Source organism: Merops nubicus, unplaced genomic scaffold (assembly GCF_000691845.1).
Source record: "Merops nubicus isolate BGI_N331 unplaced genomic scaffold, ASM69184v1 scaffold5213, whole genome shotgun sequence".
Lineage (NCBI taxonomy): Eukaryota > Metazoa > Chordata > Aves > Coraciiformes > Meropidae > Merops > Merops nubicus.
The window spans coordinates 289,839-311,288 of NW_008596863.1; the positions used below are offsets into that span (position 1 = coordinate 289,839).

General features: G+C 40.0%; 1 protein-coding gene across 1 annotated transcript in view; it reads right to left on the reverse strand.

Moving 5' to 3' along the window:
- Positions 1-213: 213 nt before the first annotated feature.
- The window catches only part of GPR133 (G protein-coupled receptor 133), a 149,292-nt gene continuing 128,055 nt past the window's right edge, over positions 214-21,450 (reverse strand). The window contains exons 22-25 of the mRNA XM_008936510.1: positions 5,380-5,506; positions 4,077-4,118; positions 1,008-1,100; positions 214-309 (exon numbers count right to left, since the gene is read on the reverse strand). Coding sequence (XP_008934758.1) covers positions 214-309; positions 1,008-1,100; positions 4,077-4,118; positions 5,380-5,506 — 358 coding nt within the window. The remainder of the gene's footprint in view (positions 310-1,007; positions 1,101-4,076; positions 4,119-5,379; positions 5,507-21,450) is intronic.

Sequence of the window (21,450 nt, forward strand, 5' to 3'; positions counted from 1 at the left end):
CAGATATTGCTAATAGTGTTGAAGTTTTGAAGGCACGTAGATGAGGGCTATTTACTCAACAAACCAATATGGCAATTTCCAATTTATCTGGCAGTGATTAAAAAAGCAGTTTTCTGCTGGTATTAAACAGTGAGAAAAAAAACAAACTGGTGGACACTGTGTCAGATGTCCTGAATGCATGGCTTGATTTTCACTGGGAAGCTGGTATTGCTGTCAGACTGCTGATAAATCAATGCGGTTGGCTGAGTTGGTGCTTTTATCCCAGGTGTTCAGCTTTGTGGGGGTTGTGCCTGGCCTGTTCCCAGTCATCTGGAAAACAAAATAATATTGAAAAGAGATTTATTTATTTTCCTAAACCACTCTTGTCTGGATGAAATAAAAGCTTGAAAGAATCCATTTACATGACAGGGCTGTCACAGAGCCCTGAGAGCATGTGCCATAAAGGGTTTTTAAACAGTTGTTACCGGGATCGAAGGTGATTGGCAGTGATCACTTAATTATCCCTATCACTTCCAGAGCCTGGTTATTTATAAAAACAAATGTCTTTTCCTCAAGACAATTTAAGGAGAGCTAGAAAAGCGTATTCAGATGTTGACTTATTTAAGAGTTCATTCCTCAGGCTTAAACGTAAAAGTGCCCTATCAAAAAGCCATCAGCATCAGACAAACACATTGCCAAAATGCTGCTTGAATTTTTAAGAGGAAGTCTACTACAAATGGTGGGAACAGTCCCATAGAACCATATTCCAGAGTTCATGAAGCTTTGTTTACTTTTATTTGATAGGATGACAGAATTTGTTTGATATTTGACAGAATTTTGTCCTTTGCTTTCAAAGCCAATATTGTAGCTGCAACTTAATGCTTCCTGATTTCACCTGTCTATACCATGTGTTACGTTAGGTACTAAAAACGCCCACATGGCCTCTCGTGTCCTGTTCTTTCTGACAGAATTTAATTTGAAGCACTTTCAAGCACAATAGGAAAAAAAAAGAGAGGAGGAATACTCACAATGTCTGAATTGAAGGGTTTCACATTGATGTTGCGAGTTGAACTACTGGTAAGGGACCAGACCTTGGTTTTGTGCTTAAAGGCAGCTCTAACCTTTGGGGGAAAAAATTAAACCAGGCTGAAGATTTCTTTTGAAAAGATTGTGTTTGTTTTCACAGGTGCAGCCTACAATCATTTCCCCATTACCCTTCCTCCACATTATCATCACTGTAGTAAAAAGCAACAAACAATCTGCCCCTACATTTTTATTTATATTTATGGTCTTATTCTAAAATTTAACTTTGCTTTTCCAGTACTCATACTTTAAATACAAATAATTTTGTAAGCTCAGGTACGTCTCATTTCACTGGCAACATTTTCATGTTATCTGGGTTATCTCATCCTCCTAGATGTCCAAAGTATGACTGTATTACCATTCACCTTGCTAAAAATAAAAATAATAGAGGCAAGAAATGAAAACTGGAGTGTATATAAGCATATATTCCCAGCATTTGAAGTCTTGGTTTGAAAGATTTCATAAAGCGCCATTATACTGATTTTCAGCAGCTCACTAGGACACTTTCATATTTTCTACCTAAATGTACAGCCCGAGGCTGGACCACAAGCTCCCCAGTTTGGGCAGATATTCCCTGGGATGTCCAAGGTATGACTGTATTACCATTCATCTTGCTAAAAATAATAGAAGCAAGAAATGAAAACTGGAGTGTATATAAGCATATATTCCCAGCATTTGAAGTCTTGGTTTGAAAGATTTCATAAAGTGCCATTATACTGATTTTCAGCAGCTCACTAGGACACTTTCATATTTTCTACCTAAATGTACAGCCCGAGGCTGGACCACAAGCTCCCCAGTTTGGGCAGATATTCCCTGGAGCTCACATGGCCCTGCTGGTGGTTCCCAGATGCCAGGAGGATGTAAGCCAACTGCCAGTCTTTTGAAAACTGAAATTACTTAAAGATGCTCGATGAAATTCCCTTCAGATGTAGGAAAATTCTGCACCAAGGTGAAAACAGTCAACTGTATAAAGAAAAGATGGTGAGACTGTCAGTCTTTAGGCAAGGAGGTGAGACTTATCAAGAACTACTGGCTGGCAGTGATTGACTAGTGTCACAGTGCTGTAATAAAGAACATCTTGTCAGGGGGAGCATAGGCTGCAAAACACACAAAGTAATCTCAAAGTAATCTTTCCTTCTTATTCTACACTGGCATGGGCTCAGCTACAGCACTGTGTCCTGCATCCCAGGAAAAGCAGGGCACGGCTGGGCACAGCCCTGAAGAGAGCAGTGAGGATGATCACAGGTGAAGCAAAACCACATTACAAGAAGCTCAGATTGATTAATCAAAGGAGGAGACCAGGAGAAGAAAAGATAAGTCACACAGTCTTCCCTTTCCTGTGGAAAGGAGGGGAAATATCTACTCTTTAAATGTATAGTAGCTGAAACAGGAAATTAGAAGTTCAAACTGCAGTAAGAAGGAATAAAGCTACAGTTTAGCAGTGGCAGTAGTGAGGCACAGAGTCAAACTGTTGGGTGAGGTCAAGGGCCTTTGTTGACCGAGCTGTCAAGGGTGACACTGGCACTATGGACATGGCCCAGGTCCCATCAGATCCATTCTCCTGTGCTCCTCTACAACGTGTGTGCATTCCTTGTTGGGGCACCCTGGGAATAAAGCCCTCTTTTTTACCCAACACCCTGGAAATATCTGCAGATTTCACTTTACAGTATCTGAGTTTTACTTCTATGGTCAGAACAAAATTCTCAAGAAGAATTCTCGCAGCTTAGCTGAAGAAGTATTTTAGATACACACAGCATATAGTGGAGCCAATAAGACTTGCTCACCAAAAATGACAGTTCACATTAGCTATATATGAACTGCATTTGGAGGACAGGAATTCTGAAAAGTTTCTGAATTTAATTTCTCACAAGGTTCCTGGAAAAATGGCAGCAATTCAAATTTTTTTTCATTTGCTGTAAGATATTTGAAGCTTGACAGCAGGAAGAAAGCTCTCTGAGCTTGGGGGAGAATAGAATTAAAGAAATATTCTTCTACCTTACCTTTAGCCTGCCTACTTAACTTTAGTTGATTTCAATAAAGATCAAGAATTTCATAGTCAGTCCTGCCTCTCCAAACTGATTGTAGCAAAGATTGCATTGATGCTTTGAGACTGATGAGGTTGGCAAATATTAATAAATAATAATGTTTCCACAGAAGATCTGGAGTGCTATGGTTGCATAGGAAGAAGCAGAAGGAGATGGGGTAGAGGTACTTAGAAGCAGCCTGAAGAAGGAGCTATAGAAGACTCAAAGGCTTGTGGGATTCACATGTAAGCAGTAGCCCCCACCAGCATGCTGGAAATGGTTTCCATAAGAAATTTTGTTACAAATAATATGTGTTGCTGAGCATTTTCTGCTGTCTGCCATGGGAGGAGAGGATTCTGCAAGCTCCAGGCCCAGCAGAGATGGTCTCCACAAGCTCCATTTACATCAGCCTTTCCTTGGCTTTAGCCTAGTTGCTCTGTGACAGCCTTAGTGCAAAAACATCTCTCTTAGTCCACTTTAAAAACCTGAACTTCCTGCCAAGAAAAATACCTGGAATATGTTCTACTCTGGTTTTCCATTAACAATTGCATGGGCAACATCCAAAAGTCTGTTTTCCTGAAAACAATGTTTATTTTTCTCTCTGGAACTAGAGATGCAACAAAGCCAGAGACCCCCCCAGTGGGGACTGCCTGAGTGGGACTGCTCCCACTGTTTAAGCATCCTCTCTTAGCAGCATAGCCCATGCCCTGCTCTACTCCTCCAGACCTCAGGAGAGATTCTTTACTTAGTCTTGAACTGCCTTCTCTTATATACATTTTTTTAAACCTTTCTTATGTTAAATAAAACAAATGTCAAGCACGGGTCAATATGCCACAAGTCACAAAGTCACTGCTGTCACGTGTTAATTGACAGTAAAAGGCAATGGGTGGCACAGCAGGCAGTGAGAATGGAGAAGATCTTCTCTTGTTTTACACCCCTGTTACTTGCATTAGGCAGTGCCAAATTCGTTACCACCATTTGGTTACCTACCTCTGAATTCAGAAGACAGTGAAACAGGAACATGAAGAATCCCTGAAAACAGATAAAAGGGAGAAGGGTAAAGACTGACTATGAAGAATGAAATCCAATAATGTGCTTCTCGCTGTATTGTATAAAGCAGGTATTGAGTGGCTGGAGATCTATAAATAATGAAGAGCAGGCCAAGCTGTGCCCAATGTTAAACTGAAGAAACCTGCAGCATTACATTACTGTGAGGCTTGTCTGGACCTTTTCCTGTGAAACAGCAACTCCTAAACTTCAGGGTGCTAAAGGAGAAATATGGTTGAAAAGAAGCAGGGGTTCTGTTCTCATGAAAACAAGAGAACTCCTTGTGCTTGCAAAGATTAAGGCAGAGGGAAATGCTCTTTGGGAGACACGGGACCAATATTTATCACAAGAGACAGCAAGATATTAGCATTAGGAAAACTTTCACAACAGACTTTTGTTATCTGGGCTTTTTGTCCAATGGAAAGTGAAAAGGTACAATCCCCTTTGCCTCCCCCAGATAGTTTTATTTATTAATGTATACTTTTATTTTCTTTTGAGAAGAATTCAGTCAAACTGATGGGCTTTATTTTGGATGAAAATTGGAACTTTTCCTACCAGCTTATGGGGAGAACTGTGTTGCTTTCTTTTTGTAACCACAGTGCTATTTGTTCCTAAGACAAAAATGTATCTACAGGAGTTCTTTTTTTTTGCCCCTTTCTTAACCATTATTCAGTGAAGAATTATAAAACACCTATAGATTTACACTCTACTGAAATATCTGCTTAAATCTAAGCAGATGCTTACTTTTCTTCTTGGACAGAGGTATTTTTCTGGTTTTATGTCCTAAGAAGATGAGGGTCTTGTTGCCTGCTCACAAGAGTCATGTACAGCATGCAGAATAGCTCCACTTTTTCCTCATGCCACACCGTTCCCCCAAACTTCTGTTTGCTTTCATTTAGTGCCATGGTAAAGTCTCAAACTGACACTGAAAAATTGTTCTGGTATCTCTGCTGAAGAATCTTGCTTGTGGTACATGGTACTGGAAGAATTAATTTCATTTCTCAAGCTCATTGTCTCATTTATTTAATTTTTGTTACTGGAAACTAAGCAATGGGATAAAACTTCTGCTCATACAGAGACTAAACAATTGCCAGCACTGGAAGGTCAGCACAGACTTAAAACACTGAGGAAGGAACATAGAAAAAAAAATCCAGTAAATATGAGCATGTGAAAACATCACTAATGATCCATTTATTTGCTCTCAGCAGCAGTTCAGTAGCCATAAACATTCCCACCAGGTACTTACCTGTAGTGAATTGAAAACAGCAAATATATACTGAAATACTAATGCATGGGCATTGACAGCCAAAATCCCAAAGATCCATGAGCTTCCCAAGATCGGTAAGAGAACAGCAACGGCTTTAGCTGTTAGTCTGAAAGAGAAAATAAAAAATAGGAAATGTGGTGAGACAGCTAAACAAATTTCAGCCTCCACACTAGGTAGTTTATCAATTATGTCCTGGCAGCAAGGCAGAGTGTGTGTGACTCTCTTCATCATAAAAATCTTCTAATGGACAAGTCTCTTAATTACTCATTTCTTATCTATGCAGATGGGGATAACAGAACTTCAGTATCACATGGGCTGAATACAGATGGACATAACTAAGAGACGGAGAGGTGGTCATAGAACTACTGTAGTCATAGCTTCAGTTTACAGCCAAGTATGGCTTTGTCAGAGAGGAGTCAAGTGTAAGAGTCAAAAACAGAGAGTAGAAACTGAGAACAAAGGCAGCATCACAGGGAAACCTAAAGCCACTATACAGTACCTCCAAAATACGTTTGCTCAGCACTACAGCTGAGTCACAACAACACAGTATTTCTCTTACAGAAAGAGGCTTGGGATTTTTAATCACCACAAATGGGAAGAGACAGGATGTACCTCTGCCAAATGCAAATCCTCTAACACCCTGGTATTATTTGGCTACCACTCTGCTTCCTTCAGAGCTGATTCAGAAAAAATTATGCCAAATATTGAAATAGCCTGTGTTTCTTAGAGGCCATTACTGATATGTGTTCACTCTGCTTAGCTTGGAGGACTTGGCAGAATTCCAGTAAAAGGTGGTATGAAAGCTGAAAAGCTAGTAACACTGAGAAAATAAGAGATTTTGGTTTTGCCTTAACGACTTATATACAGAATATTTGTTATAGTGGAAGACAAAAAGAAATTGTAGTATACTGGAGAATTAAATGATTATAGAAAGTTTTCTGCAGCAGCTGAATTCTATGGACCAAATTGTATATAAAGAGTAAACACAAAGAAATCCACAGAGAAAACAAAGGCATTGCATTTAGAATTGTAAGATCACAGTTAGGTCTCTGCAGTGTATTCATAGCCTCCTACATTAAACACAAAGAACTATGCACTTCCCCCAAGGAGCTCATTTCCCTCATCTGTAACAAGAATTAAGGGCAGCCAAGCCTCACAGAGCACTCAGGACCCTGTAGAAAAGGTACAGGCAACACTTGCATCTGTCTCCTGCTTTGACATAAACATGTCATGTTTGCTAATATTGCTGTGCAGATGAATGCCACTCAGCCACTTCCAAGGAAAGCTGACAAAAATTAACTCACAAAGATTATTGCTTATCCCACACAATTGTCTTCTCCCTGTGAAGCCCTCAGTGAATCTCTGATTCACGCTAATGAATTGCTCTAAAGAATTGTACTTTTGTGTCTGCATAGACCCTGTAATATCGACTTAAAGGATGTTGTAGTCATAGCCCTACAGAGCCTTTCTAGTGTAATCACAGAAAAAATAGGAAGGCAACTGGATTACATTATGGAAGTCCTTGCCACAGGATGCTACAGCTATCTAAAACGGATCTTATAAATTCACAGAAGAGAGTTCTGTTGTGGATTGTTAAGATGCAGCCACTTGTGTGGGAAGTCCCTAATATCTTGTTTGCTGAAAGGTGGGAGTAGGTGTTCAGAGACATCATTCAGAGACAATCACTCTGCTTGACCTTTCTAGTGGGCATGGCAGTCTCTCTTCTTAACCTAATCCATCCAACTCTTAGATTAAACCAATAAACACCTCCCCAGCTCGTTTCCACATCAATTTGCCCATGTAAAGGCAGGTGTAAAACAGAGCAGGGCCAGGTGACCAATAATCAAGATAATAAGTCATCACCCACGTTTTCCCAGCAAGTGCTATACATCTACTCCACAGCCCTGGGCAACCCAGAGCGTTCCTGATGTCTGTCCACTCTGTAATCTCTCAAAAACCTCCACCACTCCCACAGGGGAAAACATTTCTGCTGTCAGGATACTACTAACCAGACAGCCCAGTGCAATTTTGCCTGTCAAGGACAAATAGATATGGAGGCTTTGCACACCCAGGCACCACATTTTCAGTGATAGCCATCAAAGGACAAACTTCCTCCTTGCAGCCGAGTACAACTTCGGTGGTACGACACAGAAAGCACGAAGAAGTGCCTTGTCCCCATTTAAAATACCCTGAACCAACACAGCAGATAGAGCTAATCCCTACTAACCACAGCACTCAACTCCTGTTGTAACCTGTGGAATTTAAGCACAAGCTTGCAATTAAATATGTTTAAAATATTTCAGTGAATTTCCTCTTTGGTGCCAAATGGCACATATAGTTAGAGATAAAGCAGCCAAGAGCGCAGTAATGGTAACAGGAGTAGTGAGAAAATAAAAGTCAGTCCATGCTCTCAAAAGCAACAATTTTTTTTCAGAAATTAGCAGATTTCTATTTAGCTGGAAACCTGTGGAAGAGATAAAGTTCTGCTAGGGAGATTAATGTGCCTTTTACCCCCTCACACAGATTAAAGTATAGGTTCAGGAGAGAAGTGCATAGAGCTGCATGACAAGAGTCCACTTGTAATTACAACAAAAATACAACAAATGAGAATTTTGTACAACACAATACAATGAAGAAATCCTTTAATTAAACTTAGAGACAAGATATCTTGTTCATTTCAGTGACCTGAACACACACTTCGTTATATTCTTAATTAAAAGTGTATGTGAAGGACCACATAGGCTTCAGGTTTATAGGGGAGTCTGGGATATGGAAGAATATGGATTTTTTTTTTTTTTCTGTATTGATTCATAACTTTATGTCCTCGGCCATGAATATTTCTACACAATTCAATTTAATTCTGCAAAGAGTTTGTTCAGCCAGAAAATAAAGGAAAACCTTAAAGCTTGAGCTCTCCTATGTAATTTAAAAATACATTTTAAAAGATACAATTTAAAAATAACTGATACAAGTTTATTTTCATGAAGCTTTTGGTTTTTTTTCCTCTGCTAAGATTGAAGTTCATTGCTTCACCTCTAATATAAGACATGCTCCACTGGGGAGCTGCCAGAAGACGACCTCCTGCAATCAGCTTTGTGCAGAAAGACCTCTCGAATCCTACAGAGCCCCTGTGCCTGCAGGAAAATGCCTCTGTGCAGGGCTTGAGGCAGGCCTGGGGGAAGGATATGCAAACACCTGGAAGATGGATGAGGTGCATTCAGATTCCATGATGGTTTAGATGTCCTCTCTAACCTTATCCAGCAGATGATTCGTATGCCCAACACAGCTACACTTGTAAAACTGTCTTCAAAACAAACCACCCTTTCTTCTTTTTCTCTTTTGTTCTCACACCCTCACTTTTTACAAAATCTGCAGTTTGGAATATAATTTTCCCCAGCTGGTTTGAGACAAAATAACAAAAACAAAAATAAGTTTTCAGCTTTTCTTTTTGAGTCAGAGCAATAAAAGGTTCATCTGTAATTTGTATGGGGGCAGAATAGGGTTAGGTACTCAATTCCAACGTTTTCAAAATCATTCTTACAGTTTGGGTTTGCAGGAGTCTTTAACATCAGAAAAGCCTTATATATCTTTTAAAATAGCATAGTAATAAAGACAGCTCACTGTTGAGCACAGGGTTCAGCACATGTGCAGCAGAAATACATAGCTAAAAGCAGAAACAAAATACAGATGTGGGATTTTTTTTGTGCAAATGTATTAATGTTTCATGCACATCTATTTAGAAGAGTAGTCACATGAGGGTAAAATTCATTTAAAACTATCTAAGGGTCAGTTCTGCACATGTATCACTTAAATCTCATTGCCTTTTTTTTTTCTTCTAATTATTACACAGCTTTTTTATGCTTGTGTCCTCTGAATTTTATTCTAGGTACAAAATTATTCATTCAATGTGTTTATGATCTCTCCTCACCAAGCAAAAGACTCAGCTCTATTGTCCCTGATCCTCTTTTATTTTCTTCTACTTACCTCTCCCTTTCCCATCCTTATTTCATTTTGTCTTTGATCTTTAAAAAAGAAAAGTACTAAATGTAAAATGCTGCATCAGGATACCGTTAAGGTGGCAAGGTTAAAAAGTCTTAGAAATACAAAAGTTAATGTTCTACTAGACACATTAATTCCAATACACTGCACATACTTTAGTTTTTTTTATTCCCATTTTTCTTTGCTGTGTGAATATTTTAGTAGCTTAGTTCTAGTACCATAGGATATAGAGTGCAATCAAATACATGTTTTGGAGAAGGAATACTGCATGACTTAAACTGTGCAACCTTCAAAAAAAGAGTGACTACCATCACTTGAGCTTTATATTGTCTATGAAATTGGTGACATGAAGAAGCAACACTTTGGGGCAGTGGCAGGTCCTTGCAGATATTGAGGTCCAGCCCCCTCCCAGGACTTCATAAACCTTGCTAAAATCTTTCTTTGTCCTCGTGCCCTAGTGTCTCAGAAAACAGAATGGTTGTTGCTTTGTAATGGACCCTTTAAATTTCTCCTGTGTGCCCCTTCTCGTGCTCTGGCCTCTGAGCCTGTTTCTCACATACATACATTTTTAAAAGCTCAGATATTGTCACTCTTCTGCAGTCTAACAGCATTAGGTTTGGTGAGATTTTTGTCTCTCTGAATCTATACACACTGAGTGATCAGTCCTGGAATTCCTTGGGAACAGGGCAGAACCAGCACAAAAGACTTCTTTTCTCCTTTCTATTGTTTCCTTTTGCCTATATATATATACATATATATTTGAAGTATGTACATGTTATTACTTTGTAATACAGACATCTTCTGGAAAATACAAAAATAACTTGAGTCTGATTAAATTTTTATATCCAAGAATAGCCTTTGGGATATTACCAGCTGTACAGAGCCTCTCAGTTCAGCCTGCAGCTCGGGCTGTGGCTCACCCTGCCCCAACACTGCCAGTCTCTCCAGCTGGGCTGCAGAGCCTTCTCAAGCACTGTTCACCAAGAGCCACTCTGCCATGATTTATTTCATTTCGCTCAGATTTGCATGGCTGTTGGTGACAAAAAGCAAGCAGCAATGAGTTAGTACTGCACAGTGCCCCAGCCTCTGCCATCAGAGCTGCAGAGGCTGCTCTGCAGACGTTGCTGGTCCTCATAAGCTCATCCCCAGTCCCACTCACTTGAGCACTCATGTCTGAATCCTGTGCTGAGGGAGAGGGTGGAGTCCTTTGAAAAATCCTTAGAAAATTTTTGTGATACACTTCAAGAACAGTGTTAATGTTATTCATTAATTGTTAATCAAGCTGTCCATTTAACATGCACTCCCTCTTTAAGTCTCCTGTTGAAAAATAAAGTATTTGCCATCCCTTTTCCTGTTCTTACAGTTTAATTCTAATTCCTGAGAAGGAAACCTTGCTCAACAGAGAGCTTCCACTCCTGATTTTTTTTTTAGTTGGCTTTGTTTGGTAGCTTTTGTTTTAGCATTCACTTCAGTGCAGGATTTTGCCATTTTCTATGTCTCTTGCTCAGTCAGACGGAGTGTTAGCCACTGGTTTACACCAGCTGAGATCCTGAAGTGTCTGCTAATCAATCAACAGAGGAAGGAAACTTGTCTGAGCTGGATAATTATCACAGATGTATGGAAGTCCCAGTGTGCAAGAAGTACAGGTTTCAGCAGCTCCGAGACGTACTTTCATTACCAACCTCATATAAAATCACTAACCTGTTTCTGAAGTTACTAGAAACATTTTTCCAAGAGCAGGGTTGGCCCTTACAGTTTTATTGTATTTGCAATTGGTTTGGAACAGCTCTACTCGATCGAGATTGCTCCCTTTCCCTTATTTAATCCCTGCCCTTTTCTGCTGTTGCCCTGAGCACGCTGTCGATATCTTACACCCATGCAGAACGACTACACTGACAGCTACAAGAACAGAATTTCACTGCTTGCAGAAGAAAACTTTATTACTTCTGTGAAGGGGACTCCTCATTCACAAATCAATTTTACTGGTTATAAATGGAGCAGTAATCCTTTTAAGACTTCTGACATCCACTTTTCAGTCCTGATGCCTGCTGAAGTAAGAACTAAAGTCAGACCTCTAAGTCAGAATTATATAATAATTGGAGGAAACACTGTCTAAAGAAAGCAAAAAAACCTTCACAACAATTCACCAAAATTATTACCCTGACAAATAGGCCTTTTAACTGAAATTTCCCTCATTTCTTTAATGGCTCACTAGTCACTGTCAGCAATATCCTTTGTATTTCCTATTAAAAAAAAAAAAAAAAAAAATTCCACAACCCTGTAAGTAACACTTCAGACTAATGCTGAGAAAAGTTGAATTTAGCTTCAGCTTCCCATTTGCTAGGAGTAGTGTTTACTAACCCCAAAGCTGGAAGCTGGAGAGTTGCTGGGAAACCACAGGCAGCAATTCTGACTCCAAATGAAAATGTTTTCCACTCCAGTTCAGCAGTGCTTCCATCAGACACCTTGTCTGCTCCTTCTGCCCAGCACTCAGGCTCCATTCCTGCAGCTCTGAGGCTCCATGCCTGCTGGTGCCTGGGGAATGGTTGTTCTGACCATGGCATTCAGGAATGCTGTGTGCTGCTGCTGCTCACCTGGTTACCTGATCCTCCAAGGAGCAAAACCAATACTAAGTGCTTTAGGTGGTGAGTTCCCACCAACATCAAACAGGCAGATGGAAGAATCCTGATAACAACTCATCTTTTTTAGGGAACTACGCAGTCAACAGCAATGAAAGCATACACCACAGTCTCCAGGGCTGATCCAAAGCCACTGGTGGCATTTGGAGTCTGGATGATCAAGCTCTTTTCATTCCTCAGTAAAAAACAACCAAGTCTCAGCAATGCACTGTGGGTGGTATAAGAGCTCAGCAGAGTAGCCAGAACACAGGCTGCAGAGTCAAATCCCTCAGAGCCCCTTCTAACTTAGCAACCAATTTACTCTGTACACTCATGCCAGTGGCATTGAGAGTAGGTGTTTGGACTTTTTTCAAAATGAAATTAATCTCTGAATGTCTGCTAGACATCTTGATCTAACAAGTAGAGCTCTCATCTCAGAAAGGACAGACACAGATTTGAATTCTGCTCCTGCCACTGAGCAGTAGCTCATGAACTCCTGCAAATACACATGTACCTTTTTCTCCTCCTATGCTTTGACTTGACTATATAGACAATAAGTATGATGGCACAAGGAATGTCTTTTAATTAGTGTGTACACAGTTCCCAGACTAATTTTGGGTGATTTCTAGGTACAATGGTAATAATTAGGAGGGGAAAAACAAAACAAAACAAAACAAAACAAACCCACTGTTAACTGCAGATGCCATTTCCCACTTTCCCAAGTGTTATTTGCCCTTTCAAAGTGATGTTGTGAAACTGAGTAAGAAATAGTTACAGACACATCAGACCATTGCTTTCTGGTGGGTGCAGTTTATAATCGAGGGAAGGGCTGCTAACTAAAACTATTGTAGCTTTTAAAAAAATATAAAATAAAAAGGTAGGCTGCAACAGCAACTAAATTCAGTTTTATTTTTATCGTATGAGAGGGAAGAGGGGTGGTATCACTCCTTCTCTCCTACACTCAGTGCTCAATACCCAGCCCTCTCACCACAGACCTGTCTGCCAAAGCGGTGCCATTTCTTACAAGTCCTCCCAAAATCTAAAGCTGCCTTTAGTAGATACAGCATTTGCCCAGAATATAGGAGATCTGGGCTCAAATCACTTTTCTGCCTAAGGGATTGCAGCTCCCTTTTTTTCCAGAAGAGCATTTTGATTCCCTGCTTGATGCTCGTTCTCTCCTACTGAACCTGTTCCACTTACATTAAATAATTAAATAGTCACTGGGTCAGAGCGAGAAGGTGTACTCCACAGATTAGTTGTAAGGCACTCTCTTCTCTCAGGAGAGTCCTACCTAATCCTTGCTTTATTAATATTTCTTATTTTATATTAAATATTCAGTGGAGCAGGGACTGAAATCCAAGTCTCCTTTCAAACTCCCGTCAAGCCTGACAAAATAATGGCCATGACCCAAAATGGGTGTACCTTAAGAATTTTAATGTTGAGAAGGTAGTTCCAGGGGCTAGCAGCATTGACTTTTGACTTCAGCACCCAACCAGGGATATAGGAATCCATGCCTTGCTAAAGCCTTCCACAAATCAAGTCCCAGGTCACCTCCATCACCTCCTGATCCTAAAACCGTAAGAGAAAATAAATGCTTCCCAAAGAAAGTAGTAAGTACTTTACTAAAACATGTCCTTCTCCTTATCTTTAATGTAAGTTATTAAAAAAAAATGTAAAGAATTAAAACATAATGGCCTGGTAATCTGAACCTTCAGTGGTTATGATTTTCCCCAAGGGAACTGAATTTGCAGTGGGATTTTTCCATCCTCTTTCTAAAATTCTTTTCTCCAACATTTTTTAACACCAATTCTCTCATTGCACTGCTGCTGAGACAACATTCTCTGCTTCGCCATACCCAAGCCCAAGGTTAGAGCTAATTTTCCACTGAACTTTGCTATTGAGTCATTAAAGAAAATAATAAGAGCTTATTCTCACAGTAGAAGAATGTTCCACATCCAACCAAGGTGTATTAATAATTTGGTTTGGATGAGGAGATATAGAACCTCCACTGAGAGGCTTTGTACCCCAGGATACCCAGTTACACCTGTATTCATTCCCAAGAGATGCCCAAGAGCTTCTCTGTTCTTGGTGAATTCATTGGTATTGAAAGGTGACTGGGAGTTTTTGGCAGTGAATAATCCTGTTGTATGTTTGTGCTTTAATCATCAAAACATTGTGTGTGTCTCTCTGTTTCCTTTCATGCTCTTCTGTTGAAGCATCACTTGAACCTCAGGAATAGCCCAGTGTAACAGAATATGTTTTCTCATTTCCCACAGCAACCTCTAAAAGAACAGGCAGTATAAATACTTCAAGTTAGATGATCACTGAAGATCTGCTGAGTACCACCACAGGTGAGCAATGATACAAGCTTTTTGTGTACCATCATTTACAATAAATTCACAATCAATGGTGCATTTCTTTAAAATCCAGGTAGACTAAAGGGTTGACTGTTTGTTGCAGTCACAGGTTAATTTTTTTGGAAGTCCAAAAACGTGCCTGCTGAAAAAGTTTTGTGGGAGACTCCAGTAATGGGTGACAGAACAAATTTCCCAGCAGCTGGTATTGACGACCATGGTCAGAAGCCAAAATAATCACATTCTTAGAAAACCATGTGGAAAATGAAAGCACCTTAAAAGAAAAAGGAAAAGAACAAGCCTGATCCTTACAATAATGAAGATTTATAGGTTTCTTGAAAACAAACTGTTCACTTCCCTGGGTTCAAAAAGGTTATGGTATTATTTCTGTTTCTGGACCAGACAAAGATATCACATAATTAATTTGATAATATGACAAAATATGACCATAAAGTTAGTTACAGGAGCAACATACTAATAGGATAGTCTAACTGTGGCCACTCTGGGTGCTCTCCATATGTGAAAACAGATGTTCCTTCAGACTCCCCCCTCTCCAGCCAGGGACACAGTGTCTAGCTCTGCGCTGGCATCAGCCCAGGGGAAGGGATTTGTTAGGACAGCTTATTCCCAGAACACTCATTACCTGTCTCTTCCAAGGAGAAGGCAATGAAAATATCCCAAAGGGCCACATCCTGCCTGTGGGTGCCAGGTGAACCAGGCTACATGCCAGCTACTTCTTTTCTCCAACGCTTGCACCTAATTATTTCTTTGACTACAGTGGCCATTGTTTTACCTATTTTCAAAGCCCCTAATGCAGGACTTCTTCCATCCAGTGACAGCTCTCTCTACAGACTATGCTTAGGTATATTGTCAGTGTGGGGTACAAATCTACATTAGCCCAACAGTTGCTATTTTTAATTGGATAAATCTCTCCAAGTCATCTTGAAATAACATACTGAAAATTAGTCTGATTGTGCTATTTACAGCCATCTGAATCTTTCTCATAGTTATTATACCATGCAGTGAAAAAAACTTTGTTTTACTGGTAGTAAACTAAGATGACAGACCCAGTGCCAATAACGAGGAATTGTCAAATTAAAGAAGTTATGCAAAGGACCTCATAGTGTTTGCTTCTCCTTGCATAACAGGAGATTTGAGGGATGAATTTACATGACTGGAATACTGATATGAAAGGGCACAGCTTGTTCAGAGAGGACATGCAGGGAAAAAGAAAGGGTATATCAAAAATGTAGACTTGCTCAGAGAGCCTAAAACTACAGGCAGACAGAGCTTTCCAAAATCTCTCTGTAAAAGTAAAAGCAAAGGGAATGGGAACAGTACAGCAGCATACATCTCTTTTGGCTTGACAAGCCAGGAGGCTAATGTGGATGGGGCCTTTTTTTAACCCTTAAACATCTCAAGAGTTGACCAAAACACAGGATTAGATGTTAACATGGAGCTAGCTTCCTTCAATTGATGATAATGAAATACAGTTATAAAACTGTTTTTTTTTAAAGACATAAAACTGTAGGCCATGATCTAACACTATTACAATTTATTTTTTTTCCTTACCCTAGGATGTCAAACCAGGAACATTATTCATTAAAAATACAAAGTAGCCCCTACTTTGTGCTCTGTGCTGGTGACACCTCAGCTGGAGCAGCATGTTGGGGTGTGGGTATCAGCTTTCAAGAAAATTGTCTTCCTATGGAAAAACTGTAGGCAAGCAATAAAAATGATTGGTAATCTGGAAAATGTGATCTGTCAAAAATGGGACAAGTTTTGAGTATATACATAGGTTTACAGGGAACGACAATGTTGGTGGCCACTGGAAAAGGACAAGGTCCTATTTGTCCTTTCTTAAACTGTCCTTGTAGAACTGTCAGGCTTTTTAAGACAGGCCACTAAGTAAAAAAAAAAACCTTCTGAGCTAACCACACCCTGGAGATATTCAAATTTCCATTTCCAGAGGCTTTTACCAGTATAAGTGATTGTTCTTTACACACAACTCAAAATGGTCAGGAGCAATTACACATCCAGTTACCAGTGATCAGCTCACAAGTGGCAACAAACTTCATTGCTTGGTAGTGCTGTATGCCTGGGAACAACCAGGAAAAGCAGCCTCAGGGAGATGGGGTTTCTTGGAAATTTGTAGGTTTAGCACATATTTCTGGCTCTTAGCTTGAAGTTAGTGGGGCTTGTAGTTTAATTTAGGATGACAAAGTAACAATCATATCAGCAGATGCACAAAATTTTGGTGGAATAACATTCACCCCCCGCCCGAAGAGCTGAACTCTGAAAATGATCTCTTGACCTAAGCAGTCTCAGTGACCCCTAATTATGCAATGATATCAACAGAAAGATCATTCTCCCATTTCCATGGCAACGGTACCAGCGAACAGCAAAGCTATCAAGGTCAGGCATATAAAAGGAGAAAGAAAAGTAATATTCTGTGTAATGGTTCATATGAGCTTTAGCTGCAGTAGTGGCAAATAAATAGCCATATACTTGCTGATTGCCTGTCTAAAATGTACATAAGGGAAAAGAAAAAATTTGGTGAAGTACAACTGCAACCACGCTGCCTTGCTGGCTGGTTTTGAAAAGCTGCTAGTGGCTGCTGCTTTGGAAGATGGCACAGGCTGCAGACAGCATCCAGCTATGCAGTGCTGTAATGTGAGGAACTTGATTTCATATTAAGTTGGCATTAAAGAAGCCAGGCAAACATAAGTGTTTTATTGTGTTTATCAAAGTTAATGTCATAGCTCAGGCTGAACTGCTCACAGAAGAGCCCAGTCAGAAAAGTGCCCCCAAAATATTTTCTACTTTGTCAAAATCAAAACATTTTCCTAAGTGTTTTGACTCCCGCCTTCTCCCAGGGACCTACCTGCAAATGGAAACAATGGAAGAATCTCTGTACTTCCCTACTAAATTCATTACAGCATCCAGGCTCTGTCTTGCCATGCTCCAGTCTCCCCTTTTCTCCCCCATCCCTTTGCCCTACTCATGAGGTCTCCAGGACAGGAGGTTTGCAGGGTGCCAGCCGGCTGTCTCATGGGGTGCGGGCTGGCCAGGGAGGCAGATGGCTGCTGGGGAACCTCCCCCAGGCCCGTGCTGCTGTCTGGGGTTCTTTGGGTTTTTTGGAACCATCTCAAGCCCTTTGCTTTAGTAAGATGCTGCAGTATTGGGTAAAGTTGTGGTTACATTATGAAAATGAAAAATAGACTCTGTGGTCACTTATTCTTTTACTTTCTGAGCTGAGGATTTGCTGATTCTCTTGTTCTGTACAGTGGGCTCAGACAATAGCTCCTGACAAGCTCCTTTATGTGGCTCCATACATATAGATAGATATATCTGTCTTATTGCTGCTTACATTTTGAACAAGTAATCTGGATCATTATCTCTATTCACATAAGAACACCCAAAGCTTCTTTGTTCTCTTGCTGAATTTAGATACTCCCTAGTTTTTTATTATATTTATTAAAATAAGGCAATTAACTTGTGAAGGTGGCTGGAGAAGCTACATGAGAATCACTGGGGATAATAAACACAGGAGAGTTAAAGAACATGACTCTTCATGGGGTGATTACAGCAGCCGACTTTGAAAGTCTCACGATTCCTGACATTCTCAGGCTTTCAATTATCATCTCACTTAACTGCCTTTTTGATTATTTCTAACACTGTTCCAAAATAAAAGTGCTTTTTATTCAGTTTCTTTCACTACAATACGTTTCTGCCTCACATCTCTTTCAATTGAAAAGAATTGGGCATAATTTCCAATTTCTATTTCCAAAACACACGTAATATATCTATAGTTAGTGGCATTTTATTACTTACCTGAAGATAGTATCTAAAAGTTTAAAAGGACTCTTGATTTTAAAATAAGACATTTTCTTTATTGTAATTAGCAGTATTTTTCATTTATTTCATTTTATTTTGAGAGAACATTGTTGAGAAAATATGTAAATCACACTTAGCTAAGAGCTATGTCAGGCTGGGTAGTGATTTACAAGGTTGCCTAGAGCTCTGCAAAAGGTGCATGTTTAAATAAGCTTTTACTTTATGCAATGGCATAATGATAATATTTGTCTTATTATGCTGCACAAAGCTGACATAGGGTTCTAGGGTTATAAATTGGACCCAGGATGTAAATGCAGCAGTTCAAGCAAACTCCTGAAGTTACTGTTGTTCACAGTGAATTGTACTACTTCATGATGAACAACCAGCATTTAATTGTTACTCTGGTACCAGGCATAAAGTTATGACTCATAACACTGTCCTCCTCCTACCAGTATTTTCATGGCTTAAAATCAGATAGTAAAAGGCTGAAACTTAAAAACAATTAGGAATTTTTTAAAACAAAAGAATGTGAACTTCAAAACCATTTTTCACTGTAGATTTTCAAAAGCTGAAACTTTCTGTTCTAATTTGAAAGTAAAGATGACATGCTATTCTTCAGACAGCTTTGGTGGGGTGGGGGAGAGGACACTTCATCCACGTTGTTCCCATATGTCACTATGTTGTATTGCTAACGACACCTTTGACCCAGCTCCTGTGTGTGCTGGCACCTTGTATACCACAAAAGACTCATCAGGAATGATCCAACAGTAGGCATTGGGCCAGCAGAGAATTTTGTTCTCATTAAATGCCATGTAAATCCCAACTTGATTTAAGAGGGCTTCATCTCAGTGCAGTGCACCCTCAAGCTCCTGCAGAGAACAGCTTCCACCTACTTAGCCTGCTCTTAGCATCTATCAGGAACTGAAGGGGTGGAACCAAGAAATCGATTCAACCAGAGATCAATAAGCACAGGATAGGTGTCTAGACACTGAAGATGAGAAATAGCTGAAGGGTGGTTTGGTATGGCCCCTTCTCTCATGCCCTTCCCTTCCCTTACTGATTCTGTCATGCTCAGAGCAAGGTTTCATCATAGTGATTTAATAACCAAGTTTTAAAAAACCTCATTCTATCCTGACATTCAGATATGGAAACAAGCATGCCTGAGCATCTCTAATGAAGAGTATTCTATCTTTATACTATGAAAAATCATCACTTCTTAAATATCAAGTTTTCCTGGTATGTTGTGTCTTACTGCTCTTCCTAATGCAAGAAAGAACCAGGCACATGAGTATCAGAGCTGCTTGTTTCTTTGAGGCTCACGATCAACAGGTCCTGATCACCCTGGAGCAGTAAATCCTGTTTAAGGAGAAATGACAGATGGAAAACAATTCCCACAAAGGGCAATTTTGGCTCAGAAGGAGACAAACCAAGACAAAAATAAACTGTGGAAGACCTCTCAATGTCATCTTGTCCAGCTCAGCCATGAGACAGGATTAGCTGTCACTCCTGGCACCAGAATTAGCCCTGACAGACATTTGTGCAACCACTTCTGAAAGCTGTTCAAAGAGAGAAGCTCAGCAGCTCTCCAGATGATCAAATCCATTGCTCTGCAACTCCCCTCCCACTACTAGAAGCTTAAAGATACTTTATTTTTTCTGTGGTTTTTCAAAGTAGCCTCCTCTCTGCAGCTATGTTTTACATACTTTTAAGTTTTTATTACTCCTCCTAAAATGTGCCTGGGCAACCACAACATAGCCTGGAGCCTTTCTCCACTGCTATGACTCTGACTATCTGTGGGAAAGGAAGCACTAACATTACTATCATTATGATTCCTAAAAAATTAGCACTTCCTCATTAATACTCTCATTGGCAACATTCAGACCCATGTATTTTTAGTCTAAAACTCCGAGTCTAATAAGGAGAATCCAAACTACATTTGTATTTGTTATAATCAATGAGCCAAAAATTTAATTAGGTTGAAGACATTATCATTGGCAGTAGAACTTCAGCTCACTAATTGTCATTGCTTAATACTTTCATTTTAATTATTTCCTTTATTGCCAGTCAACTCTCCTCCTTCTGAGGGTTTCTGTGAGGTACATCACTCATGTTGTTTGAAGCCATGTTCGATGAACATGATTCCTTACACACCATTAGGAATTGTCAAGTAAAGGAATTGCTGAAAGCAGATTTGGGCTGTCACATTGCTCTTCCTAACTGATGGCTTTCCTTCAGCAAATGGGAAAACCTCTTTTCTTTTTCAACACAAAGGCAGGGGCTCCGTTTCTCTGAGGGTTACACTGCAGCATCTGTCACCTAGAAAGGCAGAGGAAGGATTTTCGAGTGCTATGGATTTTGAACCCCCGTAGACTTTTAGAAGAGTTTGCAGATTGTAACTTGCTCCACACACATCTTGAAAGGGGGAAAAGGGAAAAGGAGGGGAGGGAAAGGGAAGGGGAGGGAAGAGAAAAAGGAAGGGAAGGGAATTTAAAAAAAAATAAAAGACAAAAAAGAAATAAAAGAAAAAGAATTTTTCTCTTATCACAAAAGGGTGGCATTTAGCTCTGGAGGCAGATTATAGTATCTCCTTTGGGAGGAGAGCTCTCAGGAGAGATTCAAGCAAGTACCATAATGAAAAAGCACATTCTGTAAAAATGAACAGCTGCAAGTAACCCTTAGAAAGAGAGGTCGTGGGCCACCAAATGACACGAAACAGGAACAGACTCACGAGAGCAAACCGCAACAAATACACGTCTTGCAGAATAATGCCTGATGTTAAAAGCACCAAAGCTACCTGCACTAACTGGTGAGACTGGAACCCAAGAGAAGAGAGGCCTGGGCTGAGAGGCAGGCCAAGTGTTTATAAATAGCAAGGTCCCACCACAGAGTCCCAGCCAGGAGCAGCTCGTTGGGGAAAGGGGTGAGCAACCTGCCACAGCACATCGGTGTGCTGCAGGGCTGAAGAGATGGCTTTGCAAAGTGCTTAGGAGTGCTCAGTTACCCGGGTAAACCATACAGATGTCTGCAGCATCATGAGCTATCAGAGGACAACCCTCTTGCATTTGTACCTGTCAAAGAGGAAACCTTTCTGTACAGCTTTTCTTTTTTTCAGTAACCAAAGCAAGGAATGGGTTTGCACTAAACCTGCACACTCTGCTTTCAGTTTCATGCAAAGTGGTTTATGCTATATTAAAAATGCAGAACAAACTAACAACAACTTCCATGACTTGCTTGTCCTGCTG